The sequence below is a fragment of the Triturus cristatus genome, chromosome 12, assembly GCF_964204655.1.
Source record: "Triturus cristatus chromosome 12, aTriCri1.1, whole genome shotgun sequence".
Taxonomy (NCBI): domain Eukaryota; kingdom Metazoa; phylum Chordata; class Amphibia; order Caudata; family Salamandridae; genus Triturus; species Triturus cristatus.
The window spans coordinates 495,028,337-495,052,923 of record NC_140595.1 but is presented as its reverse complement, the minus strand read 5'-3'; the positions used below and the strand labels follow the sequence as shown (position 1 = coordinate 495,052,923).

The window sequence follows — 24,587 nt, the reverse complement described above, 5'->3', positions numbered from 1 at the left end:
AGCACTGTAGCGCAGCGCTATACTCTCCGACCAACATTGCAGCACTGTAGCGCAGCGCTATAAATTTCGACCAACATTGCAGCACTGTAGCGCAGCGCTATAATCTCCGACCAACATTGCAGTACTGTAGCGCAGCGCTATACTCTCCGACCAACATTGCAGCACTGTAGCGCAGCGCTATACTCTCCGACCAACATTGCAGCACTGTAGCGCAGCGCTATAATCTCTGACCAACATTACAGTACTGTAGCGCAGCGCTATACTCTCCGACCAGCATTGCAGCACTGTAGCGCAGCGCTATACTCTCCGACCAACATTTCAGCACTGTAGCACAGCGCTATAATCTCCGACCAACATTGCAGCACTGTAGCGCAGCGCTATAATCTGCGACCAACATTACAGTACTGTAGCGCAGCGCTATAACTTCCGACCAACATTGCAGCACTGTAGCGCAGTGCTATAATCTCCGACCAACATTGCAGCTCTGTAGCGCAGCGCTATAACCTCCGACCAACATTGCAGTATTGTAGCGCATCTCTATAACTAGAACTGACAAAGTCAATAACGGGATTTTGTAGAGTGCTTAATTTGTGCCGGTGGTTTCCGGTGCTGAGCACCGGCACTTAATAGACAACACCAGCTCTTAAGGCAGTCAGTCGCTTTGGGCGCTGTTTGCTACTTTTGAAATTAGCACAACAGTTATTTAATATGCATTTAAAATGACAAATACCTGCTGCCTGAGCCATTTCTATAGCTTTTAGCGGCCTGGAATAGTCTCTACTGTGACACTTTAAAGAGGCAGATGGCTAATTGTGCTGGTAGAGTCATTAGCAGCGCCGGCAGGGGCAATGGGCAATGCAAGCTGCTTTGGCCTCCTCCTGACAAGGGTCCCGACACTTCGTTTTTTACAAATTAAGCACTGGTAGAGCGTAAAGGTTTTCTAAAGGTTCACAAGCACATAAACTCACCAGGTACACTGCAGTCAACAGCAGTGCAAATGTTCTGCTAGTTACAGCAAGGCTGAAGCCGTGCAAGCTTCACTGACAGAAAGAATACGTATATCACGGGTAGCAGTTCAAACCCACTAATGCGCATGCGCACAAAGGAGGGACAGCACGGACTTCAGAAACAGAAGCCACTTTATACAATCAGATAAAACATGACGCAGGTGGAGCACATGCAGCAGCAGTACAAGCTTCTCTTATGAAGAACAGTTACAGTAGCCGGCAAGCCCTACCACGCACGTGTGCAGACCCCCACACACACAAAATAGATCACACTGGCACTGAAAGTCACTCCTTCACACAAAAACGATTTTGCCAGGGCAGTGGCTGTGCAGGGGCACACACACATGCTCGCACACACACACATGCACGCGCACACACACACATGCGCAGTAGCAGCCAGCACATGTAGGGGCTGGGCAGGGGGTGGCTGGGGGGGAAGCCGACAGACAACAGAATAGGTGTTATTTATTAATTTAATTATACCTATTCCGTCCTCTGTCGACTTCCCCCGCTCCCACCCCGCCCGCCCCACCACGTTTACCTTTGTCTGCCGCCACTGCACACGTGTCAAGCTACTGCCTTCCACGGTACATAAAAAAAGTATGGCAGAAACAACAGTACTACAAGCTTCTTTCATACATTGAGCTACAAAAAATTGCCAGAAGGGCAGCAGTACATCTTGACTGTGTTTCTTTCCTTTAAAGTAGCACACTTGCTTGTGGTGTTCCTGGATGCCCCTCAAGGTTAGTTCTAAAGTGCGTTCCCCCTGATCTGGTGTCCTATTGGAAGTGATATAAGCCGCTGCACCTGCATCATACACCATGTAGCTTCACATAACTTGTAGGATATGTGATGTGAATGTTACTGCCCCTTTAATATGGTTTCTTGGGTCTATGAAGTGCCTTGAATGTAATTTGCTGCATAGATCCCAGCTGTCTGGATTAGGCATTGGTACACAGATCTGGGCCCACCAGGATGAGCATTGCTTAACAACTCTAGTAACTGAGATTGGGGTACACGGTTGTGAGTAGTGGGTGCTGCTTGGACCTGATAGGTTCTATGTTCCTTAGGAGATTTGTATGTTTGGCAAGGGAGTTTTAGTGGTGTGTAATACTGGAGGGTGTGCCTGGTCAGGCTAGTGGGCGACAGTGTGCCCCATATTAGCATTGTCCGAACATCATGCAAGCTTCTCGCGTGTGGGGTTTACTGGTGTGGTAGAAGCATACACACAGTGGTCCTTGAATCTGATTTAAAAAACGAAGCGAAAGGGACAAAGACTCAAATTCAAAGAGGAACGGGATAAGGCATTGGGATTTGTCTAGGAAAAGGACAGCAAAGTCAGGAAAATCTTTCAAACTAACCAAATGTTTTTTCTAAACTATTGGTTGATCTGTTTACATTCCTCTGATTTCCCCAAGGATCTATGGCATGAGGAACAGGTGGTGGAGTGGAAACTGACACAACCCTAAAAATAGATTCGACATTTAGTAGGATCTCCTAGGGCCTTTCTTTCAATTTTGATTCTTGGTGCAGTATACTACTGGGTGACATTGGTGAAGTAAGACTGGAGTGGAGGGGACAATAGCTTTTATTTTTGTGCTAGCTCCAGTGGGGTAGCAAGGTGCGGGGGCGGTGGTTGTGGTCCGCCCCTGGTATCACTGTTTTTGGGGGCGACGGAGTTGAGCAAGCCGTGTCTGTTGACTACCAACATCCAGGGCCGGGCTGGCTACCGGGCGTTTTGGTGTGCTGCCAAGCTGGGGGCTGATTTCTTTGATTGGGACCTGCGTGTGCTTAAAACCATTCATTTTGCTTTGTTTATTCAGGAGCACACGCAGGTCCCCATCAACAAAATCAATCCCCATCAACGAAATCAGCCCCCACCGCAGTGAAATCAGCCCCCAGCTCGGCAGCACACCAAAACGCCTGGTAGCCAGTCCGGCCCTGCCACCATCCCACAAGTCGTCCATCAGCCGCCAGACCGTTCCTCTGCCCACCAAAACAAATCGACCATCGTCCGCCACCCCGCTCTTACCTGCACTGGGCGGCAACATTAGGGTCTGCCCCAGGTGGGAGTAGGTCTAGCTACGCTACTGGCTAGCTCCCAGATCGAAACAGGACACACCTGAATATCACATTGAGGGATTCATATAAAAATGTTTCTAAAACACCCTGCTGCTCCTCAGAGCTAGATTAATACTACATCATATGCATAAATATGAAGTGGGAAATCCTGTCGCAATGTAGTTGAGTTGTCATTACTATGTTTAACTCATCTTTTGACCTACAAAGCACAGGGCAGGAAATTCAGGTGGCAAATTGAGATATAGTGCCTCTGCCATGTCGTTGCAGAAGTCCGGCTTTAAAGCCAGATGCCCTAGCCTAATTTTTTAAGGCATATCATAGATGTGTGTCCCAAGTCTGGCATCTATTTGTAAAGCGTGACCACATTACCTGCTTAAGGGGTTCAAGGCGCTGGGGGTCGTCGGGGAGATTACGTGAGCTATTGTCCAGTCACATGATGCTGTGTTGCCGCCGGTGCCGCGGATTGAACCATGAGCCCCATGCTCCGGAGTCAGCTGCTCTGGCCGCTGCGCCACACCTCTCCCACAAGTAATTTTTAAAGTTAGCACCAGCATTCTAGGAGATATATATATATATATATATAGACACACACATTATATATATATATATAACATATATATACATATATATGTGCCGGAACACATGCACGCCACTTTTCCTGTTTGCCTCTGAAGAAGAAGGTACAAAAGTCTTCGAAACGCGTCAGGCATTTTAAACGGGACAGCTGATCAATGACTGGCATGCTGAGCAGCGCTCATACCCATCTAAGTTTTCTGGGGCCAGAGTGCTTTTCGTCCTGTGGGCATTCCTGGAGCTGTAATATATGGCGGCTGCCCTGCCGCCGAAAAGCACCACCCCGTGAAATTAGGGGGCCGTGTGGGTCAGTATTCACTGGTCCGCTTTGGAGGCATCAGCATTGGGATTGAGAGCGCTAACAACATGCTGGGGCTCATCGGAGGGCTCATAAGAACCTTGCCAACAGTATATTGTGCATCCATCGGAGGATTGATTAACCGGCACTACTGAACCCACAATGCATTGCACAAGGACTCAGCCCATAAGGGGCATGCAAGCAAGTATTTAAGAAGTGGGTGTGCCGGAACACATGCACGCCACTTTTCCTGTTTGCCTCTGAAGAAGAAGGTACAAAAGTCTTCGAAACGCGTCAGGCATTTTAAACGGGACAGCTGATCAATGACTGGCATGCTGAGCAGCGCTCATACCCATCGAAGTTTTCTGGCGCCAGAGTGCTTTTCGCCCTGTGGGCATTCCTGGAGCTATAATATATATATACATATATATATCTCCTAGAATGCTGATGCTAACTTTAAAAATGAATAAATAAATATATACATACATATTTCACAAACAGCCACAGGGGAGAGACTATATCTGGTTGTACAGAGGACAATGAATCAAAAATATGTATACATGTTTTGTATTTACTGTGTGATAAAATAGGTTTAGGGCGAGAAACACTCAATGAGTGAATTGAATTGATGTCGGCATCCTCTGGTTTTCCTAGCTGTTCTCTGACCAGAAACCGCTCTCGAGAAATGTTGTGAGGGGCTCACGCCTCTCATCACTGAAATGATTGCCTGAGACCCTTCAATACAAACCCGCTTGGCGCACCACTACCAACTCAATTATGGTTTCTATTTCTAATTAGTTTGCAAACTGGCTTTGTTCCATTCACAGCAAATGCTAGATTAAACGCCTCACTTGACCATCTCTCACCCCCGCTCCCCCTCCCCACCCCCCCAAAAAACACTTTGATGTTCCGCTCTGAAGCTTCAAAATACCTTTTGGATGAAGATCAGACAGCATTAAACAGAATTACTAATTAATTAAGCAAAGTTAAATTTTAAACACTGTTTGTTGTGTTAGCCAAAAGCCTGAACAGAACAGCCTTCTTGTTTTCTCCTCAGAGATCAAAGACGATCTCTTTCCCCTCACACCCCCTCCCCCACCACCACCAGCTAAAAGAGGAAGAAAAGACAGGATCTTAGCATGCTTTGGCTAGTCTTGTTCAGGCAAACAGTCGCGAGACTTGAGTTTGATCAGTGGCCATTTCGGGAGGCGCGCTGTCAAGATGCAATCTGCTCTCCCAAGCTTCACCGCGTAATCTAGAAAGGCGAAAAGTGACATTTTCGTACGGTCGGCTTCTTCCTGATTTAAGGCATTATAGGTCCCCAGGGCCAAGCTTTTTGAAGCCATACGGATGAACGTCAAACCTGCGCAGCTTCCAGCTGGAGCCAATTAAGCGCTTTAAAGAGTATCAGAAAAAAAGCATATTGTTTGAATGTAGCGTGGGTTTGCACCGCCCACCGGCCCTGAGACTGACACCGTGTCAGCCAATGAAGAAAGAGAATGCTGCCAAGAATGCTAAGCACTGCTATGGGTCTATGCTTGTAAGACAATAAAACAACAAGAACGCTTACAATTGTGTATTGCTCAAGGGAAGAGCAGCTTAACTTATCTTTTTATCAAATGTAAATTCAGGTACAATATGTGAAGATCCCTCCTTATTCCTGCACAACTGTAGAGCTCTGTGTCTGAGGGCAGTTCCAGCATTTACTATTTATTGCAAAAATGGATTCTGGTCAAGCAAGGTAAACAGCAAAATCACCCTCTTGCTAATGAGGACAAAGCAGAACTTGACCAAGATCATAAATACCAACTTAGATGCCCGCAGGCAGGAAGGGACGAACCAGGATGGACAACCAAGAGAGACATGCAGAGTCTGGTGTCTCCTGACCACCAGCTAGACAACCTTCTACACCTGATGCACCTCCTCTAAGACAAACCAGGCAACAATTCAGAGACACCACTAAAACCCCCAAGGCACCCTCTGCTGCTCTAACTCTAAACTACGATACATCCCTTAAATATGCTATTTGAGGTGGATCTTCCAGATCCTAGGCACACTCTTAGCAGGAACGGGTAGCCTCTTTAAGAGTACAATACCATACAGAACTACAATATAATATGAAAGGTAAAAACAGAAAATGCCAATTCGAGCTGCGGACCTCACATACCATTGTTCCCAAGTCCAGTTTTATTTTTTGACTTGGATGGATTCACTGGTATTAAACTGTCTGTGATTTCTGTTTGGCTCAGTTTCTGTTCAGTCATGGGAGTGATGGATAAGGCTCAATGAAAGGTTTCTCCAATAACAGCAACCATTGAGATGGATGCCACCCCCAAAGCTGTACAGCAACAAACAACAAAGTGATGGAGGGAATGCCTGAATTAATCTCAGCCACCGGCAGTCGCATGGACAATATTCCAATCCACCATTTGCCACCTACTGTGCCACTCTAGACTGAGCTGAAAATCAGACTTTATCCAACTGCTACAGGCACAGACCAGTTCGAACTGGTTGACCAGGAGCCTAGTCTAGTTTCGGCTACTTGGGTCTCATCAGTGAAATACAGCCTGAGCCTTATAGCACAGTAATTGAAAGAGGCCACTTTCAGTGGATTTATCCCTTTCGGCACTGACCGGTGAAAGTGATTAGGTGCATTCTAGCAAAATGAAGTGCAATGATACCATGTTGGATTTCGACCAATAAACCAGACACAGTTTAGGGCCAACTTTGATGAGTTACTTGAACACTGAAATAAGCTGTAACAGATCTTGGATATAGAAGGTCTCATTTGTTTGCTATAACAATTGGTAGTGACCCACTGTTGCATAGAAAAAGTAAAACATTCCAAAACATCTAAAAGAGAAAAAATAAGTATTGTTTGTAGTTCAATATATTATTTGGGTATTAAAACGGCAATGATTTGGCAAAAACATTAAAAACATCATTCCTCTAGTGAACTACGAAGGGAAAAGCTGCAGAGGAAAAGTTACAAAAGTGAAAAAACAATAGGAATTGGGGAGGGGGCAAAGAAAGTGAGTGACTAAAAATTATCCCTAGAAATAAAAGGAAGTGTGGCGGAGGAAAGCTGTGATCTGATGGGCCTGAACAATCCCCAAAAAACCGACAGTGGTTAAGAACAAACCTCTTCCAGTCAGCAAAATAGATAACATTAATTTCAATAAAAACACAAATGTAAAGGACATTTCATTTTTCATTCAGTGTTATCAGCACAACCACTTTTGTTGGTAGTACCTGTTCTAAGCACTTGGCCTTTTAGCAATCCCCATCTGAATGTCCTCTTGGAGTTTTGCCAAATACTGTTTTTGAGAGTTCACAGAGCTTGCCAGCATCCCAACTACAGACAAACGGGTACTCAATAATTTTCCAGACTCTGACAACCTAAGCTCAAAGACCAAACTTTATGACCAGCATTTACTTATGACTTAGTGATCTCGGGAGGGGTTAAGGAAATAAGGATCACTGGAAGATGTCCTCCCTTTGAAGTTAGAATCCCTAACATGGCCAGGCAAATATAGGATCAGCGTTTCAACTGTTCCAAAAAGTTGCTAAAATGGGTAAATAAATTCCTACAAATATTGGACTTTCACAATCAGTTCCTCTTTGAGGCGGAATCTGTTAGAAGCAAGCATTATGGAAAAATGCAATATGCAAAAAATTCTTGGGCAATACAAGTGAGGGGCCTGGGAACTGATCTACAATTAAATGAAGTAAGTGCATTGTCAAGTGGATTTGTATTCAAAGATCTCGACAACAAAATATGAGACTGACTTACCTTCAGCATGAATACAAGGGTAGAGTCTATGTGAAAAAACTTTCAGAGCACAAGTAGCAAGACCAACTCAAAACTTGAATTTAAAAAGAGCTGAAGCCCAGTGAAGCAACAGTATTGAGAAAGCAATAATGATGGAAAGTTGGAGGCATGCATAAAGTGAGTAACAGGTACATTGGATAAGATGCATTTGTCCTCTACAAATCTGATCGGCATTTCAGAGCATCTTAATTACTGTTGCATATAAAGGAAAGAAAAGGGAGCAACATTGCTGTGTTACAAGCTCCGCTGCTCATAGGGGTTGTGTGATAGATTTGGACTGCAGATTCTGCTGTTCAGGTACACTCAAGAATAAATATCAGGGGGAGGATGGAGAATGGATAGGAAAATAGGTAGCTAAAAGTGACTGGACAAGAGGGAGTAGAGAAGGGGATTTGTTAGGGGTGAGGGCAGACAATTGATTAAGTCTCGGAGTGAGTGGAGATACGATGGGAGCTAGGATAAGGATGTATTTGACAAAGTAGAGGGCAAGAGTTGTTGTTCGACAGTTCAGCATAGAGGAAAAGGGAGTGTTAGCTCAGGGGGTCTAGAGAAAAGTAGTGTGCAGAGAGTGGTACTGGACAGAGAAGGAGTTGGTGGCACAGAGCACTGGGCAGGGGAGAATCAATAAGAAGATTGGATAACAGGAGGTAGACGATGGATGGGAAATAGCTCAGAGAGAGAAGCTGGCAGTAAAGAAGGAAAGATACGGGCATCAGGTGGGAGAATATATACAGGGAGCATCTTAGGAAGGTACATGGGGAAAAGTAGTAAGTAGGGAGAAGGAATGGATACAAAGACAAGAACAAAGTAATGGGAACTGTGGTGAGCAAAGGAAAGTAAAGGAAAATGAGGACCCACATAGTCTCCCTGTGGTAGTAGAGAAACAGTTGTGAATGCTGAAAGATGACAAAAAGCTTAAAATGAGAAGTCACCTGCTAAGAACCAAACATGAAGCAATAAACAGGAACCAAGCTGCTACGGTGTGTGAGATGTAAGTATGAAGAAAAATAAGCAGAGTAGAATGGTCTGGAGGTCTCTCTTTGACACAAAGTTTATTTAGTTGGTCTCTTTCCAGTGACTAGGATCCACTCACCAACCTGTTCTCTCCAAGACCCTATATTTTTAGGTTGAACCTAGGCAGCACACGTGCTTTCTTCGAGACATGCTGTATTCACTATATAGGCTTCAAGCCCACCCCCTGCTTTTCATTTGTCAGTGTCCCTAAAAATTCCTTGCTTGTAAGTGGTTAATCTTGTCTCTTTGTCCCACATTTTAGTCAAATGTTAACTCCCATGGAGCAACCCCCACGTCATGTACTCTTTCACTTGTCTCATTTTATTTCCAGGCTCAAAGTCAATTTTTTTAATCTTCAATGAGCACTTCCCACTAGCGTGGCTTTCATTTTCCTTGCTCAGCACTGCACCCGCTTCACGGCCACCACACTTCCTCTGATCTCTGTGCGTGTTTCCTTGCCCTTGATCATCACAAGGGTGGCTGCTTACTTTTAATAACTTCAAAGTGAGAGGATTTCTTTTTAAATCTATAAGCTGCACTCCATATGTTTGGTTTGTGCCCCCTATCACCGCCGACTGATATTAAACAAACTCCCATTGTTTACCACCCCCTTACACATGCTGTTTGTTCTTTTTTTAATTATTTTGGCTATTTGACATAGTGCGAACTCCACTCGAAGGTATGGGAGCACTTTACACAAACACATGTTGCATTACAAAGGGTCACTGAGAAATTAAGTGAGTTGTCCCGAAACACAGGGAGACCAGAACTCTGTTCGCCAGCTTCAAGGTCGGCCATTCTAGCCATTTAGCCAAATCCTCTTCCTTCGAGAGCAGCATTTTTAGATGGCTGGCACTCCTTTGGAATGCACAATTCTAATGCAGTCCTATTATGCGTTCCAAAGCAGCACTGGATATCTTGTTAACTACTGCTGCAGCCCAATCCAATCGGGGGTGTGCATATTTGTTCTAATAACCAGAAATATCCTTGAACACTACCAGGGGCTGGGTGGGCATTCTGAAAACAATCTGGGGTGACCTGAGCATTTTAAGATTAGTCTTCCCAAACTTCACAGTCAGTGTGACGTTTTTCTTTTCTAGATGAGTCATGACAGAAAGGGAGCAGCACTTTAAAATATTCCTTTGAGATGTGGAGTGCAGGGATGAGGATGATGGCTCTTTTGAAGAGTGTTATTAAAGGCCAAATGTATATTACTCTGAAGCGGTCCTAGACTTTGTATTTTTTAAATCTTTGTCAGTTCCTGCTCTCCCATACCTATTTTTCTTTTTCCTCTCAACCGCCCTCCCGTCCGTTTCCCAACCCCCTTCCATCATTTAAAATGTTCAACTATTGAAGGGGGTACATGACTTGGCATGCTGTTGATGCATACATAGTACTACTTGGTTGGGAAGTGTCCTAACCAACAGCAGTCCTCTATGCGCCTCAAATGCTGCTCACTATATGGTGAAGGTAATATACAGTGTGGTAAGAGTCCAAACCCGATCAATAATGCTGTAGTGATTTGTTTGTGTTTTCCTTCTGACCTGCCCCTGCCATCAGCTACCTCCACAACAGCGGCTTCATCTTTTCAGAAGCAGTCACCCTTCAGTTTATTTTGGAAGGACTATCTTCCATTTTGAAAAAAACAAATGAACGCCCTCGCATTTAAATGTGCATGCTTGCATTGAGCCAGGCTTACAGAGCAGACTTCCTCCGTAGCCGCCGGGCAGGTGACTTATTAATGTCTTGCTGTTGTTTCTTTCTTCTGGTTAATGGCTGGTTCAGTTTCTCTACATGGGGAATATCCCCGAATCTTTCTCAACTCGAAAGGCCATCACTCCAACAGGGAGCCAGCTTGCTGGAGTGAATCCCCTCCCTGCAGCTCTGGGTCCTGTCACCCCACGTTTCTTTTTCCCTATATTTGCTTTGCAAGCCTGCACCAACTCTCCCAGGACCCCTGCATCTCTCACTGTTTCCAATGCCAGATGGGACCCAGTCGTTGTGAAGGCGGTCAGGAGGGCAAATCCCTCGCCTCGGTGTGTGTTTTGGCACTTCCTGCTTGCAACTTTCCCTTGCTGCTCTGATCACCTCCCTCCTCTCGACCTGCTGCTGCTGCTGTACATCCGATCCTTTCTCCTAATGCCCCTTGACCCAAACAACAACGGTAACTTCCACACTTATGCTGTCCCACACTCGCTCATGTATGTTTTGCTCTCCCGTTACTGCTGCCCCCTCCTGCCTGCACCTTTTTTCTGCTGCCCCCTCCTGCCCGCCCCTGTTTCTTCTCTCCCCAGCCCTCCCATCCCTGTTTCTTCTTGGCCTCCCAACCCCCTTCTCTGTTTATTCTCCCAACAAAAGGTAAAAACACTATGAAGCGGCCTGCACTGGCAGCTTCATAGAACTCTATTTTTTATATCATCCACCCCCCACTTGCCCCTGTTACCCACCCCCACTTGTTTCTTTCGCTGGCCCCTATCACTGCTTCTTGCCCCATTGCCCGTACCCCTTCCTGGGTCATGTTCCCCACCAGTCCCCTACCTCACCCTCTCCCATGTTGCATATTTTCAGTTCAGTTTTCTACTTTCCATTGTCTGACTTTGGGTTCTGATGTACATTAATGGTGTACATGGTAACTTTGTCGACGAGCTGTCATAGAATTCAACGGCCAATAGCTGTTTTTTTGTATCTGTAAGGAGTAGGCACTGCAACCTGTGCATGCGCTTTGCAATTTCTTTACCGACCTAAAACCAAAAAGGCCTCACAGTGCAAAGATTGCCTCTCTAATCAGTTTGTAAAATGAGAAACCTTGAGTGACGTAGGAAGTGGCACGGTGGGCACTAGCGCAAGCAAGGAAGATGACCCCTCCTACCACCTGGATGTGTAGTACAAGACAGTAATTCTTTGGGTGTTGCAACAGCCCCTGAAAATCCTGGTGCCACTGCAACTGCTGCACGATTGCTAAACATGCTCCTGAGGACTTCCTATGCAGCATTGTACCAGAACTCCCTACTCATGTAAGACTGTGGATGGCAGAGGAGGCTCATATGGCAGGGTCTCTTTGTGTACTAGGCATAGTGGATTATTGGCAAACGGGTTTAAGATTCAGGGCCTAAACAGCCTGCTGCTTAGATGGTCGTGTAACCTGTCAGCCTCAGGCTACAGTCACAGAAGGGTAGTTTAGTGGGTTGTAATATGTGTGGGTTGTAATATGTGTATAACCTGCAGGAGTGACGGTTCGTATTCAGGTGGTGGAAACAGCCTTTCATCCTCCAGGAGTGCCATGGATTTGTAGAATGCCAGTACGCCATCTTGTTGCAGCCTGGTGAGCATTCTACGTCGTACTCGGTCACTAGTGCGACAATACATTATATGCCTCTGGCCCTAAACTTTGAATGGTATATTCAGTCTTTGTCTTGCTGTGTTGGACTTCAGACCTGCACTACCTATCAGCTGCAGGTTTACTGAACACAGCAATAACTTTGCAACTAAGGCTGCCATGCTGCAATCCTGACAATGTATGTGCAGGCAATTGCATCCAGGTGCCATCCTGACAATGCATGTGCAGTCAGTTGTACCCTTGTCACATTCAACCAAAGTGTGTGCAATAACTGTAGGAGCTCAGATGGCTCTCGCTCTCTTCCAGCACTGAGGCTAAATCAGCCCCACCATAATCCGAATGTGTGACTTGCAGCTACCTCACTGGTTTCTGCAGCAGGCGCATTAACCCTTGAACTAAGTTACCTGCTTAGGCAGTCAGAGAGCTCATTTTGTTTAGTTTGTCAAAGAGTGTGACAAAAGAATATGGTGCAATTGTCCTAAAGAAATGCTCTTATAAAACCAAAGGGGATGGGGACTTGGGTGTGGCTTAAAATTAAGCTGCCACTCTTTTTTTTCAAAACACTTTTTTGTTGAGTCATCAGATAAAGTAATCACATATATTACAAAGAGGTAAAAGTATACGTTATTCAGTATATCGGTTTCCAAGCAGGTGACTACTATATAGCATTTATATAGCAAGAAAATAAACCATTCGGGTCAGTAAACGACAGTCCCTAACATTGTTAACATCTGTGTCTTATACCGCATAAAAAACCACTGGTCATGCCCATCAAGCCCCTCCATCTACGTCATAACTGGTGTAACAACATTGCTGTCCTGTGCTATATCTCAATATGGTTTCAACTTCTGCAGGTTGCGGTGGAGGCGGTTCCAATAGGAGATCCCTGAAATTCGCCCATCTAAAATTGAGCTACCATTCTAGACAGACTGTGATGTTCATTCTGTTTTTTCTCCTGACAGAGCACGCCCACCGAATGTGGTGGAAATCATCACAAATGCTGCGGCTTTGCCAACAGAGTTTGACCAAGTATAGATGGTGGACAATCGGGATGGTGTGTAATAGCATTGAAACATGAGTTTGTATGCTGTTTCCCAAAAGGGAGAGACTACTATATGTTTGTGGGAAGTCACGCCACAGAGTGTCCCACTGTTTAGGTGTTATCTCTTCTGTGTCAGCCCCTTCCCACTGGAACTGATAAGGATGGGTATTGGCAGATGTGTAGTGCTGTATCGTGGTGTGTGTGTTAGAGAGGAGTCCACGCAAACCTTCAAAGGTGCGTACTAACTTTTCAAAAGGGGTGTATGGGCGAATGACCATGGGGTAGACAGTGGGATGGAGCACCCAGTGTCTCAACTGAATGTATTGTAGTCTAGCCATTTTCAGGGAGGTGAAACTCCTCTTTGTACTAGTCAAAGGTTTTCATATCTATCCCTATAAGTAGGCATCCAACAGTTGTTGTCTGTCTAGTCTTTAAAATCAGTAGGGGCCAGTGCTGGGACAAATACAGGGTTGCGTGCGATAGGGGTGTTAGCCGAGGGTGAGGTAGTCAACCCCTTTGTGAGGACCAGCTTGTCACATATCTCAAGGACAGTCTTAGAAGGGGAGGGCATGTATGCACTGTGATGGCGGGTGCATTTGGGTATCAAAGCGAGGTCCCAAAGTGGTCTACAAACAACGACTCTGTCCACATGAAACCAATGGGCCTCACTTTCCCGGGCCAGCCAGGCAGAGATGAAACACAGATGTCCTGCTCAATAATATTTTAAGAGATTAGGACATGCCAGGCATCCGCAATCACGTGGCTGCATCAGAAGGGCATTAGATATTCTGGGGCGCTTCCGGTTCCATATAAATGCCCGAACGCTCTGCTGCACCTGTGCAAAGCCGGCCTGTGGGATTGGGGTAGTCAAGGTCTGAAATAGTTAAAGGGCCCACGGCAAGATGTTCATCTTGATCATGTTAGCCCTCCCCAAACACAAGATCGGCAGATACCTTAACCTCTAATGTTTTATCTTTTAAAAGGACTAAGCGGATAGCACTGTGGGTGATTATCTGTATGTGTGACTTGCACCTTCTTCACTGACTTCTTGTCAGGGCTCCTGCAGGGTTCTACCAGTACTATTTTGTTTCAGCTCAGCTACACTTTATAGACTCTTCCCTCCATTATCCCTCCACTATCCTTTTCAAACAAACTAACAGAGTCAAATGTCCACCACTCAAATTAACTCATACTTCCCTATACTCATTCACCACTAGTCCTTTATGGGTTCCGGAGTAACATGCTACTCGCCGAAAAGTGCTTTGATGCCTCATCAGGGATAGTAAGTGCTACACAAATACAATTAAGCTCTTGTTTTTATTATTTTGGGATGCCTAGCAACATCTGCCTGAGGCTATGATGATCCTAAGGGAAAACAAGGTAGTGATGTTGCTGTTCTTTTTTTATTTAAATGAGCCATATATATTAATTGGGACAATTCCTCTTGTATCATCATCATGTCGCAGCAAACACTCTCGTAATACACTGAGTACCAGTCACTCTTGTCACCTTTTCTCCCCAATTCTACACTCCTCAGTGTTCTCCAATGGAACTGTGTATCACACTGCGATTGGCCACGCCATGTATTTATGTGCTGCATGGCTAAACACTTATAAGGTCACAAAGGCGAGACCTATTGGCTGTGCCAATGCTTGATGAAATCGCTTCCAGGAAGTCTGTCTGTACTTTCCATTTGTCTGATATTCCTGTTCTGAGCAGTCTTAAGAGGAACACATCACCGAAGTGGCGGAAAATCAACATGTTTTAGCGCTGCACAAAACCCCAATGAATAAATAAATATTCAATGTCTCTTTGTGTGGCCTTAGGGTGAGTAAATTATTGGGAAATCCCTTCCTAATTCATGTGCTGAAAATCTAGATGAGCCTGAAAACAAGAGCTACTTATGCGATCATTATAAGCATTAATGTAGATAGCCAATACCTTACCCGCATTCTACACACTGGAAGAAAAAACTTGTCCTGCATTATACATCTCTGCCACGCCATGGACTCTTTGTAGCCAGACCATTCATGTCCAGGCAAATGAGCTGGGTGTGCTCAAGGCCAGATCCCTTTCATTTCCAGGGACTTTGATGGTGCTACATGTGTCATCCACTTTTGCTCACAAAGTACTGGCAGGATACAGAAAGAAAGTCCAAACAAACACTAGTTTGCCTTTCTTCACAGCAGAAAGCTGGAGTTAAATGTGAGTCGAGCTTTATGGTTCGGATCTGAATGAGATGAGACATCTGCAGGGAAACAAAAGTTAAAAGGGAAAAGGCTTGGTGCTAAAAATACCATCCCTTCTCTTTTTCCACACCAAACGTAAAACATGTGATGAGATTCGACTTTTCAAGTCTAACCCTGCAGCTAACTTGGAACTATAACAGTCTCGGCAGTATCTAAAGGAAGTCACAATTTCCACTGCTCAAGCTGGGTTTTTATGAAGAGCAGATTTTTAGAAAATCTGCAATCTGTGGGGGTAACAAAGGCCGCTTGTTTTGCGTACAGAGGTACACCTGCGGCTTTGACTGGCTACTGGAGCAGAAGCCAAAGGAAAGGCGGGCACAAAGTACTCTGGCATGACTCCCTTTGAATTCGAGGGAGTTCACTGGCAGGCAGCACCAGGCCTCACAGTTCAGTCAGTGAGTGGAGGGATGGATGCGCATGCACCCGCGGGTCCATGATGCGGAATGCGCAGGCGCTAGCATAAGTTCAGCTTTGAGGTCCTCTGGAAAAGCCGCTGCCCAGTGTGGTTTTACGTAAAATCACAAAATGCTTCAATTTTTCAGTTTTCCCCCCAATTAACATTTTGAAAAGGGGGCAATGTTTTTAGTACTGTTACATTACCACAGATGTACGCTATTAAGGGAATCTCGAAGAGGCAATGTGCATTTTCAACTCATATACAAGCATGCGTTAAACGCACCAACCGGGAACAAACTTAAACCAAAAGCGTTTGTATTTATAGCTCACTGACAAAGAGCGTTGATGAGAGGCACTTGACTGCAATTCCACATGTGACTTTTGTCTGGAAAAACTTTTCATTTTTGGTGGGGAATGGAAGTCTATTCCTGTGTCTTGAATTACCAAGAGTAGTGGGTGGCGAGTTGATTGGCCGAAGTATTATAAACACAGAAACATCACAATCACAAGACTTCTATGACAACATTTCTAATTAATTAATATAAAAAATTACAAATATTGAATTTGCCAGAAGGAGAACTAAACGAACAATGCATGACCTAAACACCACAGAAAGAGATGCCAATAAATATCCATCAATGCATGCCTTCGATAGGCTATTGCAAAAAAGTTTCCTCAATATTATCATTGCAGCCAGACCATCAGGCTCACCATCAGATCCAGCACCACCAATAATCTTGAAAGATTTACTTTGTTTAACCTATGCAGGAGAGGTAGCCAAATGCCTACTCAACATGTCCCTAGGTTCATTCCCATCTGAGCTCAAAACCTCAATCATCAGAGCTCGCCTCAAAAAGATAAACCGCAATCCATATGATCCAGCAACGTACAGACCCATACCAAGTGGAACATTCTTAGAAAAAAAAATGAAAATGCAGTGTTTAACCAACTCTCTAACTTTACCGAAGAGTATGGCTTACTATCAGACCAAAAGTGCGGCTTCAGACCAGACTGAGGCAGAGAGTCAGCCATCATATCCATCTCGGATGACCTAACCTCACAGAGGACAAAAACAGAGTAGCTGCCTTATCACTACTGGATACATCAGTTGCATTTGACACTGTCCACCACCACAAGCTACTGCAAAGACTTCACAACATCGGAATCCATGAAAATGCTTCTTACTTTACAAAGTGTAGTCTAACTACTACCCTCCACATCACCTCGTCACACATAACACTGTGGCGTTCCTTAGGAGTCCATAATATTCTCACTATTATTCAATATTTATCTAAACCCCTTACCAAATCTGAATAAATCATACACCCTCACTTATTACAACTATGCAGATGACACAAAATAATTTTAAAAATGGATAGTCCACAAGACCTCTACAACTCAAAAATCAGTGACTTCCTTTGTGCCCTTAACATGTGGATGATGAACAACGATCTAAAGCTCAATACCCCACAGACGGAGATTATGAATGTAGACAATGGCAAAACTACCAGTCTACGGCCATATGGCCTAAGGAATTGATGCCCCCCCCTGACAACATCAAGAGAAGTTAGAAACCTAGGAGTAACCATGAATTCAGAGCTCATCAAAATGAGTGCCTTCTACACAATCAAAACATTAAGTCACATCTTACCATACCTTGCATATCTACCTAAATTGCAAGCCATCCTTATGCTCGTAATCCAAACCTGACTATACCAACAACTTAAACCTTGGTGCAACCGCATTCATTACGCGCAAAATACAACTTATCCAAAATGCGTGGCAAGGCTTCTTCTCTGCCTTCATCCAAGAGAACGCATGACTCTGAAATTGCTGCACTGGCTACCTATAGCTAGAAGGGCAAAGTTCAAGGCACTCTGCGTTGTCCACAGAGCCTCTCAAGGTAAAGGACAGCTATACCTACAAGTGAGATTCAAGCAATACAAACCAAACAGAACAATACTCTCCAGGCTTGCACCACATATCATTATAGCACCTTACCATAAGAAATCCGTAGGAGGCACTGCTTTTGAAGTGCAAGCAGCCGTGCTCTAGAACTCACTACCAGCCAGTATTAAAAGCACCCAAGACCATATACACTTCCGGGAACAGTTGAAAACCTGGCTATTTCCTAGATAACTGTATCACCAGGATCCTGGAAAAAAATTCCAGAAAACAATCACACCTTCAAGCGATATACTCACCTTACAACCCACAAACTGCAAACAACTCAACCAGCAAACTTGCTTTCATTATGAAGATAAGTTAAAAAAAAAAAGGACTGCCCTACAGTTTGCTGTAGCATTATGCAGTTATGGACTTCCATATATAAAAGTTATGTCCCACAATAATGCTAAAACCATAATATGCAGTGGTCAGCAACGAACTGTAACTTATAACTTTTAAATTCACATAAGCGTTATCTGCTATGAGAGTTGCCCATCACCAGCACTGTACAGCCAAAAAGCATCAAATGAGCAGGCATAGAATAACTGAAGAGATCTTACAAACATTACTGGGTAATTTTTGAGGGCTTTAATATAGTTCATTCAATGTAGTGACTGCTTTCATACATCTCACATAGACACTCAGATAGGGAATGATAAAAAAAATTCCATACCAACCGATCTCTCCACTTTTCTCTTTATTCAGCTCAGGACCACAACTAAACACCCAATATCAGATTAAACAACCCTGTGCAGTAACCAGATAAGCACACTGTATCATATGAAATACCATAAAGGGACCTGCATAGCCATTCAAAGCTACCTACACATAAAACTGCACGCTCGTCTCTTACACTTCATCATCCTACACACTGCTATGCACTGTGTCCCATAACACGACAACTGCTCCTTGGTGGTCATCATGCACTACATGGAACACCTACGACATAGGATCAAAACATAAACAACATCTTTACAACCACACACCCTACATGGTGTAGCATGCTACTCCTGTAAGAAAGCGCTTCAGCGCCCTACATAGAGCTTTTAGTAAGCACTATATGAAATCTGCAATACTATACCATAATTTCCCCAGCCTCTTTAACCATATCTTTTTGCAATACATGAATTTTTCCATTAAATTTCTTATCTTATAACCATTATTTTATTTTTTTTTGCATTTTTTTACACTTCCATAATATACTTGGTACTAATAGAAGCAGTACAAAACAGCACACATGTTATATGGTGGTAAATAGCTCCACTGTGAATACTAGGACGGACCAAAACTATAGCACCGCCAAGGGCTCTTTACCCACTCAGCCGCGGTCCGCACAGGTAACAGCGGTGGGGCTGCGTGGGGGGACGGGGATTTCAAGGGAGAATTTCGAGGGACGATGCCAAGGGAGGATTAATTATTTATAATTATTTATTTAATTTTCACCTCTGCATTGTCCCTCAAAATCCCCCCACACGCGGCGCCACCGCCCCACCGCTGTTACCTGCATGGACCGCGGCTGAACCCACCTGTTCCTTAGAGCTTGTGAAGACCTTTAAACATTTTGGGTGAACATTTGCAACATTTGGGGCATAACTTATCTGCTACTAAAAATACACATTGGCTTCTACCGTTGCAAAATACAGCAACTTATTTCTTTCTCGTCCCTACTGTTTCCATGAAGGGTAAAAGCTCCCACAACTACAGTTTTTTTTTAAGTTTATCATCAGCGCAACATACCTCCAGCACGCGTGCCAATAGACCCAATTCAGACGGGAGACTCCTGATTTTTGAAGCAAAAATAGGCTTTATTTTGACTTCCGCCTAAATTTGCCTCGGCTACAATAGAAGTAATTGGGGGAAATACATTCTACAGGTTATTTCTTTTAAATCTCCCACTTTTTCTCTTCTAAATGTTGACATGTATGCTCCAGCCTTAACTTCCAAGCCGTTTGTGCACTTAAGTACAATTTAAGAATGCGAAAGGCCAAATCTGCGAGTGTAAATCCACCTTTGGAATTCTCAAAATGTGGAGTCGCACTGTAAAAAGATTTCCTCACACATACCCATTTGTGCGAGTAAACCTTCTGCTGGGTCAGGTCTAAATTGGGAAGGCTTTGCCGCAAACTCCGGAATGGGAATTACCACTAATCTTGTAATGGAGCGATAGATAAGTGTACAATGTCTGCACCCTGTGTCATGCACGCTGAGTGATGAACCCTGCGTTGGGTGTATGTTCTGCCTGTCTTGGGTCGTTGTTAAATTGTGCCACACGTCCACTGTGGGGTAAGACCCTACTTTGTTAACAAATTAATCTCCCTTTACAGACGATTCGCTGTATTAAAAAAATCCTTTTTCCTTTATTATATTTCTATTTAACTCCACTTAATCATTTTTTTTGTTGCTAGATTAGATAACCGAAAATTTCTGTAGTGATGCACGTAAACATATAGTTTATAATACTGATTAACGTTTCATTTTTATTTTAGGACTCCATCAATAAAACTTCTATTTCAAAAAAGAGGTGATTATTATCAGAAATACAAAAATGACTGAAAGGCAAGTTTTACTCAAGGCTTGAATTAGAGTTGGTTGTTTTCGGCCTTCTGCGTGGTTTTACTGAACACGTTTATTGACAATGCTCAGAAAAGTTCAAATCAGCTAAAAAGCCAAGTTTCAGAAACATAAAAAGGAGCGAAAATCAAAGGCGAGCGGCAGATATAAATTGATGAGGCCGGTCAAACGGTTCCTTTCCTGCCTCGCGCTTGGTAAACAAAAAAGTTGCCTCTATTGAGTTCTAACCTCATGTCAGGCAACAAGACTGAGTCAACAATCCGCTCTCACGGCTTAATGCTTTTGATGTTGACTTTGTTCTTTCTATAGTTCAAAAGGAAGCATTAATGCACCATCCCTCTCACCAACTACACTCCTAATCCCAGAATCCGGAGCCTTTTGCTGTTGGCCACTTAAGTCTATTAATTCGAAAAGGATTTGATCGAGCTTCAAGTAACACAGAACTTAAATCCAGGCGCTTTTTTGGCTGCTAAGAGATTTCTTTTATCTTCCTCGTGCAGAGTGTTTTTTTATACATATAAAAAAAGGTTATAAGTTTGGCGACGTAAATCATATTTCTATGCCTCTCTTTTTTAATAGGATTTTAAATTCAATTATCTGCATTGATCTGGTTTGCTAATATGTCTGTCATGTGCCCTGAAACGTTCAACAGTTAGGGCCAGATGTACGAATATAGGGTCACAAAATCCGACTAGCGTTTTAGTGGACAGTAAAGATTTCAGAGAAACGACCTATGTACTAATAGGTTGGTTCTTAAAAATTTAAATCGTAATGGTTTACAATCTGACCTGCTTCATGAATAATAACAATGTAGTTCACAAATTGTGACTCGCCGCGATTGGAGGCCATCAAAGCGACGGTGGCCTGCTGGGGCCAGCAGACCACTAAGTCTGTGATTGCCCTTCAAATAGTAACCTTTTTTAATAAAGCCTGTTTTTCTTAAGGGAAACTGGACTGCATTAAAAAGAAAAGTGCACCTTTTTAGGTCTCACCTGACCCAGCGAATGCGCTGATCTGGCGAGACTTTTTGTGAGGGCTCAAAAAAGTGCTACCATGGCCAGCCTAGAGCTACAGTGCATGTGTGCGGGAGCGCGCGCCGCGCTTTATCGCGATCACTTTCGCGGCCGCTTTGATGTTCTCCGTGAGCCAATTCTTTTTTTTTCTTCTGTTTATTACTTCTATGTAGTAATGGTGGCGCCCGTGCTTTATCTTAAACATCTTAGGCTAAAGTCGGGTGCTGAGATTGCTTCAAAAGTCAAGAAATAGACAATTCTTTACTTTTGAAGCAATCTCGGCACCCAACTTTAGCTTAAGATGTTTAAGCTAAAGCACGGGTGCCGCCATTACTACAGAGCAGTAATAAACAGAAACAAGCATTGGCATAACCATAGGTCTCGCTTTTGGGACCTTATAAGTATTTAGTTATGCAACTGTTGCATGGCCAAACACTTATCAGGTCCCAAAAGCGAGACCTATTGGCTATGCCAATGCTTGTTTCTGTTTCTTTATGAGTTGGCAATGGTCCTGTGGGCCACTGCCTACTCTTTATTTTTTAAATCTTTTTATTTAAACATTGTTCATCATACAGTATATATAGGAAATTAAATTGACCATCATGTGTCATACATTGCAATGAAGATCTACATTGTCAAAGGCGAAGCATGAATACACATCAACAATGGTGCTTTTACATAACTGCCTACTCTTTAACAAATTTTTTTTTATTAATACATTCCTAAAGGGGACGAGATACCAAAGTAGACCCATTCCCCTCTACTAACGCATTACCACCTCCTTTGAGGTATCGGTAAAATATCAATGTATTGCAATCTGATTTTAGTTGCAAAACATAGATGTCAATTTGAAATATGAAAGAAATGTCTAAAAAATGCTCTTCCAGATACCAAATTGATATCAGTTCACATTCCTATTTTAGGAGTCAAAAAAACTTTTTCGACTCCTACAAAGGAATTAGTACATAAGAAAAAGCAGTTTAACAGTAGGAAATGCCAAGCTGGAGTGATTGAAACTGTTAAAATGCTTAGTACATCTGGCCCTCAGATGTACTTAACACCGATCGCAAAACTCTGGTCGCAATTTTCAAGCAGCATTTTTGCGACTAGTGAGGAATTTTGTGAATTGACCTACTTACTAATAGGTTGGTTAATTAAAATTTTGGATTTCAGTGAGTCGCAATTTGACCTACCTACTCAATTTTCATCAGATAGGTCACTAATTGTGACTCACCACGTTTGGATGCCATAACAGGGATGTTTGCCTTCTGGGGTCCACAGACCACTATGTCTGTGGTCACATTTCAATAAAGTACATCTTTTTCAATGCAGCCTGATTTTCTTAAAAGTAGCTGGTCTGCATTTAAGAAAAAAATATACTTTTGAAAAAGTTTGGTTAAGAGTTGACAGTGGTCTCCTGGGTCACTCTCCACTCCTAAACAATTTTTTAACATTCACAAAGCGGAAGGGACCTGTGGGATCCCTTCCCCTATAACATCCTTTGAGGTATTGGCAAAATGTCAACATTTTGCAACCAGATTTCGGTTGCAAACATTGATATGTTGAAATCCACATTGCTATCTGGGAGGGATGCCCTAAACACGCCCTTCCAAATAGCGATTCGTAATGCATTTCTAAGTCCATTTAGGGAATAGGTAACTTATTACTGAATCACTAAACAGGCTTAGTACATGTCCCCGAGTCATTTAGTGGTCGCAAACCCTTTAATATAGTGAGTCGGAGGGATTGTAACCGCTAAAGGGCTTCAGTTATCTTGCCCTAAATTGTGTCCCATTTAGGTTTTAAGTCGTCATCTGGGAATTTCAGACAAGGTAAAACATGAAGAAACCACACTGCAGACAAATGATACACTCTTAACTTTAGTTAAGTTAAAATTATTCAAACACAGTACATCTCAGCTGGTAAGGTTTGCGACCCACTATTTTCACAAGAAAGGTCCAACAGAGAAACATCTGACATCTGTTCTGCTGCATTCTGATTGGACAATGAAATAGAAAGTCAGACACAGCCGGGTGTTGAAGTGTGATGTCACCATTCTTAAGTCTCCCCAGTCTTGAAGGGTAAAACATGAAGTCAGGGAGTGAAAGGGAAGATTACAAGACTGCTGAATCTCTAAGCAGATGGCATGGCCAACTACTACAATAGAGAGAGGGAGGCAGACTAAGCATGGGAGAACCAGCAATTTAACACTTCTGAGGCAGCATACTCCCTCAAACATGACAGGCAGTATAATCAAGTGAAGCGGTGAGGCTAGGAGAGGACACCTTGAGAATCTCTCAACCTCTGTGAAATGGTACCTGGCAACAAGATCAGGGTAGGCAGTTGTGGAGGACAAGGGGAAACAAAAAAAGAGAGAAGATGGCTATTGAATGGTTGCAGGGAGCGACAGGATCGCATGCGAAACTGAGCTGGTGACACTAGCACAGCCGCGACCTGTGCAGGTAAGAGCGGTGGGGCGGAGGGGTGTTTTGATGGACGATGACGAGGTAAAATGTATTATTTATTTAAATTTACCTCTGCACCGTCTCTCGAAATCCCCCCCACCCGGCCCCACCGCTCTTCCCTGCACGGACCGTGGCTGCACTACCAGAAAGAATCGATAGGCCAATGCGGGAGACTTAGAGGGAAGTGACAGGCCCATGCAGGAGGCTTGAAGTCAACAATGTTTAGCTGCCGATGCAAGAACTTCTTCGCAGAACTATCTCTACCCAGTTTATGTTAAAGCACAAACGTAGGGCACTGAGTTCCATAGGACATTTAGAATTCCAGCCCTTTGCCACAGTGCTAAGATATGACTCCTGAAGCTCCGCCCTTTTTCAATACTTTAGTGTAAGATTATTGTTCACATTCAGCTACGCAAACGTAGAAATAATAAAAATGAGGTTTGCATTACCTTCTAGATGAAAATGCTCGTCACCAATCGTTGCTGTGCAAACTTCATCAGATGAATCCTAAAAGAAAATTACAGATAATTTATATACTTTAAAAAAATATAAGGGGTCCCAATATTCAAAATGGATTACTGACAATTTTTGCCTCTTAAAACTTCCACAACTGACAAAACTGCGCATCACCTTTGAAGTCACAGACATGTTCAATTTTGGGTTGCATTATTGCTCTTCTGAAGAGTTACTCATGCATAACGACATCCATTTATCAGGACACACCTGCCAATTGTGCATTGCGCTTAAAACAAAATCAGCAC

The 24,587-nt window shown here is 43.6% G+C and overlaps 1 protein-coding gene across 5 annotated transcripts in view; it reads right to left on the bottom strand.

Annotated features, from left to right (window-relative positions):
- NKD1 (NKD inhibitor of Wnt signaling pathway 1) overlaps positions 1-24,587 on the bottom strand; it is a 209,712-nt gene that overhangs the window by 77,566 nt on the left and 107,559 nt on the right. For all 5 annotated transcript variants that reach the window (XM_085638632.1, XM_085638636.1, XM_085638634.1 and 2 more), the window contains one exon: positions 24,276-24,333. In XM_085638632.1, the coding sequence (XP_085494758.1) occupies positions 24,276-24,333 (58 nt within the window). The remainder of the gene's footprint in view (positions 1-24,275; positions 24,334-24,587) is intronic.